At 46.8% G+C, this 6,078-nt stretch overlaps 1 protein-coding gene across 1 annotated transcript in view; it reads left to right on the top strand.

The window, feature by feature from the left end:
* The window catches only part of wdpcp (WD repeat containing planar cell polarity effector), a 112,206-nt gene that overhangs the window by 73,434 nt on the left and 32,694 nt on the right, over positions 1-6,078 (top strand). The window contains exons 11-12 of the mRNA XM_083774397.1: positions 1,311-1,499; positions 3,329-3,452. Coding sequence (XP_083630523.1) covers positions 1,311-1,499; positions 3,329-3,452 — 313 coding nt within the window. The remainder of the gene's footprint in view (positions 1-1,310; positions 1,500-3,328; positions 3,453-6,078) is intronic.

The following is a 6,078-nucleotide window of genomic DNA, read 5'->3' on the forward strand; positions in this document are numbered from 1 at the left end:
GTAATTGATTGACAAGTCAATGCCAATCTAGTGTTGTGTGTCAGAGTTTAGAGCGATCCACTGGACACTTACTTAGCTTAAGTAACTGCTGCGGGCTATTTCTAGTGCTTAGCCTAGAGCTTGATGCAACCTGGGATATTACACTGTATGTATCAATAGGCTTTGAGAGACGACTTCACGAGCTCAATGAAGCCTAGAAACCATCGGCATGCTGCAGAATAATACATGCATTGGAAACGTATAAGGGACATATAATGCTCTGCGATGAGGCCCTTAGGCGTGTGAGGTGTGTCCCTGATGTGTGTCCCTGTGCATTTTGTCGTTCTATAGTGTGGTGGGAATTTTTAGAATGCTACAGTAGAAACCACTATACAATATTTGCTTCTCATGCTAAGTTAATTAGGTCATTTCTAGGTGACCGACAGCTGTCAACCCAGCTGTCTCCATGTTGTTTAGATATACCATTTAGAATAGGAACAAGTAGCACCTGGCTATAGGGGTTACCTAGAATAGGAGTCATTTCCTCTCTCTATGGGGCAGCCTATGCATTGCGTGACCCACAGCTGTCAATCTGGCAGTTGCCACTATGTTTAAAGATACTACTGTGTATAACGATCTGGCACTGTATTTGGCATTCTAAAATTCCCATTACAATAGTTATTTGACATTGTAAACTGCAGTGACTGCTTTGAAATATGTGACACAGCAGGCCATGGAGTCAGGTTGGGAGATGATGCATGTAGCTGGGTTCTGTTCATTTTGGTCGGACAAAAAAGAAGACTTGTTTAGCGGCTGTTAAAGCTTCAATCCAAGCCTGGGCCAGTTTAGCGGTGTGTTGTGGGTTCGAGTCCCGATCCCGACGAATTTTACTGTGTCTTCTGTCTCCCCCCCCTCCCCCCATCTCTCTCCTCGTTTCTTGTCTGCCTACTGTAAATCTATCAATAAAGGCAAAAAAGACCCAAAAATATCTTTAAAAAATAAGCTACAAAGACAATCAAGGAATGATAAAATGTTATTTTAACCAGTCTGTAACTCTGTATGGTAGAGTGGTAAACAATGTCAATAAAGCTATATTTGAAGCAGATGACGCACCAGATTGGACACTAACATGTGCTGCCATCTTTATTCTAGTTCAGCCATCGTTGCAGTTACTGCTCTCTGTCGGGAGAGGGAGACAATGGACATAATATTATACCTCATGGATTGTAGCTTTAAATGTTTGATTCGGTTCTTACACGGCATTAAATACCAAAGGGAAATATTTGTATTAAATTCACAATGAACCAACCACAAGTTCAATGCTACAACAGGAGCCCTGAGTGGAGGCCGGCTGGGTCCAGCGGAGCTGCTCCAACAGAGGCTGCGCTGCGCTGAGGTCAGCCAGGCGCTCGGCATCCTGGGAGCCATGGACTGGAGCATCATGGGAGATGAGTGTTACCGAGGCCTGAGCTCAATCACTGACTGCCTGCTGAGACAGGAGCTGAACGCCGAGAGAGAGGGTGAGACTGTTTACAGGAGCTGAACGCAGAGAGAGAGGGTGAGACTGTTTACAGGAGCTGAACGCAGAGAGAGAGGGTGAGACTGTTTACAGGAGCTCAACGCAGAGAGAGAGGGTGAGACTGTTTACATAGCTGAACGCAGAGAGAGAGGGTGAGACTGTTTACAGGAGCTGAACGCAGAGAGAGAGGGTGAGACTGTTTACATAGCTGAACGCAGAGAGAGAGGGTGAGACTGTTTACATAGCTGAACGCAGAGAGAGAGGGTGAGACTGTTTACATAGCTGAACGCAGAGAGAGAGGGTGAGACTGTTTACATAGCTGAACGCAGAGAGAGAGGGTGAGACTGTTTACAGGAGCTGAACGCAGAGAGAGAGGGTGAGACTGTTTACAGGAGCTGAACGCAGAGAGAGAGGGTGAGACTGTTTACATAGCTGAACGCAGAGAGAGAGGGTGAGACTGTTTACAGGAGCTGAACGCAGAGAGAGAGGGTGAGACTGTTTACATAGCTGAACGCAGAGAGAGAGGGTGAGACTGTTTACAGGAGCTCAACGCAGAGAGAGAGGGTGAGACTGTTTACAGGAGCTCAACGCAGAGAGAGAGGGTGAGACTGTTTACATAGCTGAACGCAGAGAGAGAGGGTGAGACTGTTTACAGGAGCTGAACGCAGAGAGAGAGGGTGAGACTGTTTACAGGAGCTGAACGCAGAGAGAGAGGGTGAGACTGTTTACAGGAGCTGAACGCAGAGAGAGAGGGTGAGACTGTTTACATAGCTGAACGCAGAGAGAGAGGGTGAGACTGTTTACATAGCTGAACGCAGAGAGAGAGTGTGAGACTGTTTACAGGAGCTGAACGCAGAGAGAGAGGGTGAGACTGTTTACAGGAGCTGAACGCAGAGAGAGAGAGGGTGAGACTGTTTACATAGCTGAACGCAGAGAGAGAGGGTGAGACTGTTTACAGGAGCTGAACGCAGAGAGAGAGGGTGAGACTGTTTACATAGCTGAACGCAGAGAGAGAGGGTGAGACTGTTTACAGGAGCTCAACGCAGAGAGAGAGGGTGAGACTGTTTACATAGCTGAACGCAGAGAGAGAGGGTGAGACTGTTTACAGGAGCTGAACGCAGAGAGAGAGGGTGAGACTGTTTACAGGAGCTGAACTCAGAGAGAGAGGGTGAGACTGTTTACAGGAGCTCAACGCAGAGAGAGAGGGTGAGACTGTTTACAGGAGCTGAACGCAGAGAGAGAGGGTGAGACTGTTTACAGGAGCTCAACGCAGAGAGAGAGGGTGAGACTGTTTACAGGAGCTGAACGCAGAGAGAGAGGGAGAGACTGTTTACAGGAGCTCAACGCAGAGAGAGAGGGTGAGACTGTTTACAGGAGCTGAACGCAGAGAGAGAGGGTGAGACTGTTTACAGGAGCTGAACGCAGAGAGAGAGGGTGAGACTGTTTACAGGAGCTGAACGCAGAGAGAGAGGGTGAGACTGTTTACAGGAGCTGAACGCAGAGAGAGAGGGTGAGACTGTTTACCCGCCTGGACACGGAGCTGTAGTGTGAAGGTTTAGATTAGTTTAGCCACTATTTCGTTGACCGGGGTTTATCATTCGACCCTGGCTGAAAACAGCCGATCTACAAGCTCAGCGCAGCTAGCTCTGCTATTTTTGCCTATTTTCACCAAATGTTCACCTAAAGATGACATATTCCAGCATAGGGACAGTAGGGTTCATATGGTTAATCTGGTCTGGTTTTTCTGGTTTCATATGTGTGTGTGTGCGTGTGTGTGTGCGTGTGCGTGCATTTATTTACTGTGTGTGTGTGTGTGTGTTGTGTCTCCAGCCCAGCTAGAGGCAGCCCTGGGTGTGTTCTATGCCCCGCCCCTTCCTCTCTCTGACACGGTGGTGCTGGAGTACAGGGGGCCAATCAGCAAGTACGCCCGCCGCTTCTTTCATCACCTCCTCAGGTAGGTAACTCCGCCCAGCTGTGCAACCAAAACATTCAAGTCCTATAGAATGTTATGGTAGATGTCATGTGATCAGTGATATCACGTCAGTGTACTCTGCAGCCTAAAGCCAAATTCCAATACCCAAAGTCTCGGCGACGTCGTTCACTCGCACTGAGTCAGTCGCTAATTATGGTGAAATTGGTGACCTGACGAAATATGTTACCATCTGGTGGACTTCACACAACTTACATGGAGGTCTTTATATTATGTGGCCTGAATACCGCTGTGCTAATGAACACTGCAACGATTTGCATTCGGACAATGACATCATGTTGCACGATTATCACATATTTCAGCAGATCACCAATTTCACCGTAACACCACCGTGCGAGTGTGAGATTTGGGGTATTGGAATTTGGCTAAAGAGTACGCTGACGTGATGTCACTGATCACATGACCCCAAGTTCCAGACCTCCAGTTCTAGGCTACACAGAAGGGGGGTGGGGCTTCCCTGTGAACTCTGACATCATATATTATATTGATGATGTCAATGTAGAACTCCATATTTGGTGGCACAGTAGATCTGAGATTATAAATTCGCCAAATTTGAGAAAAATTCACACAAAAATTACAAACAATTAGCACATACACGTAGATGCCTTATCAGACGACATCACACTGATAAGCACCAGCATGCACGCGCAGGTCGGTAGCACATGAACCCCACCTCTCATAAGATGCAATGAAAAAGTTCTAACTGCAATCACATGTAAAAAGATGCCCCATCAAACTTTCAGATGCTGTTTTTCTCCCAGTGTGGAGGAGGAATGATTAGGATTTGTATTGTGATCTCTCACTCTAGAAATATATAGTCCATTGGTTTCTGTTTGTGTGTGAACAATATTAGCAATTCAAAGCAGTTGTCCTCAAAACCACACCTCCAGTCGCTGTCATAAGAACGGGAGGTGCGCTCACGATAACGGCAGCAGAGCCTGTTTGTGCATGGCTGCACGCGCACCTGCAGTCCACCAAGTATCATTTTTTGCTTCATCCCGTGATGGTGTCATGCACGCAGACCTCTACACTCACAACAGTCGCATCTATGATGTGAGCTTGTATATCAGCTGTTCTCTGCATGCAATACTGTTGCGCAATGAAGTATAAATGTCTCCTATAGGCTGCACCTCACTAGCCAACACACAAGAGGTTGAATGAACTGAAATTCCCCAAAACAACAGGTTTGGAGATCTGTTGGAAATTGATTACATGAAACAGTCACCTGTGCGACCAGTCTCAATGTTTGTAAACAAATAATTATTCTATTCAGGGATATGAAATACCCAAAGTATGTGCATGATCCCGAATTCAGCCATCATCACAGCGCGGAATGACATACTTTCCAGGCCCGGAATTCAGCCAAAGTAAAACACACGCAGGCACTGTACTGTACTGTACTACTCTGTACTGTACTGTCCCCTCTCTCTCTCTCTGCCACTAAATATTGACTCACGTGGCACACCCCTTATGCGATGCTCAGCCAATCAGAGTGCAGAATGTGTCTTAGGACGCATTCCGTCCTTACATTAAGGTGCGGGCATATACTGTATACGCGTCAAGAGGCGGCAAGAAAGAGACCAGGCATCTCTATAATAATAGAGATCTATTTATATATAAATCACACCCGAGTGAAGTGAGGGGCGCTCTTATCATCGTACATCATCCATCCTTTGTGTAGCACAGAAATAGCCGATTTGCTCATCTACATATGACATAAATTCTCCATTCATTGTCAATGGGAAATTAATGTTTGTGTAAGACGAAGATCTACACTATACTGTAGCTGAATATAGCGCCCCTCTCTGTGTGGCCTGTTCTGACATCACAGTGCTTGTTCTGACATCTGCATAGACTCCATATATGGGCATAAAAGGGACACAGACATAATAACTGGGTGGGGGCATGTGTTTCCAACTTGCATCGTTCCAAGTAGGCCAGTGCCCAACGGGCACCGCTCTAGTATATACTGTATTAATGGGCGAAAACAATCTACGGTCCATTTTTACACACTCAGATTGACACATTTTTCTGTTATTTTCACTTTCCCTTCTTCCATGAGAGCCTTTTGAAATGCCTGTGTGATTGAAACATATCCTGTTGTTCCCACACTGTTACTCACCACTCTGCCATCTTTCAATTACTCTTTCTCTCTGTGTCGCTCTCTCTCTCTCTCTCTCTCTCTGTGTCGGTCTCTCTCTCTCTCTCTCTCTCATCTCTCTCTCTCTCTCTCTCTCTCTCTCTCTCTCTCTCTCTCTCTCTCTCTCTCTCTCTCTCTCTCTCTCTCTCTCTCTCTCTCTCTCTCTCTCTCTCTCTCTCTCTCTCTCTCTCTCTCTCTCTCTCTCTCTCTCCCCATCTGTGTCTCTCACCCTCTGTGCAGCGGAACAGGAGCGCTCTCTGGCACCCCATCTCTCCGTCCTCTCTTATCATCCACCTGCATTCTCCTTCCCTCCATCCACATCAAATGGAGGATGGCTCCTCTCTCTCTCTCTCTCTCTCTCTCTCTCTCTCTCTCTCTCTCTCTCTCTCTCTCTCTCTCTCCCTCCAATTGTTTGTTCTATGTTGGTCTGTAGCCAGGAAAGTTGAGGTG

This window comes from Protomyctophum parallelum (assembly GCF_964188405.1).
Source record: "Protomyctophum parallelum genome assembly, chromosome: 10".
NCBI lineage: Eukaryota > Metazoa > Chordata > Actinopteri > Myctophiformes > Myctophidae > Protomyctophum > Protomyctophum parallelum.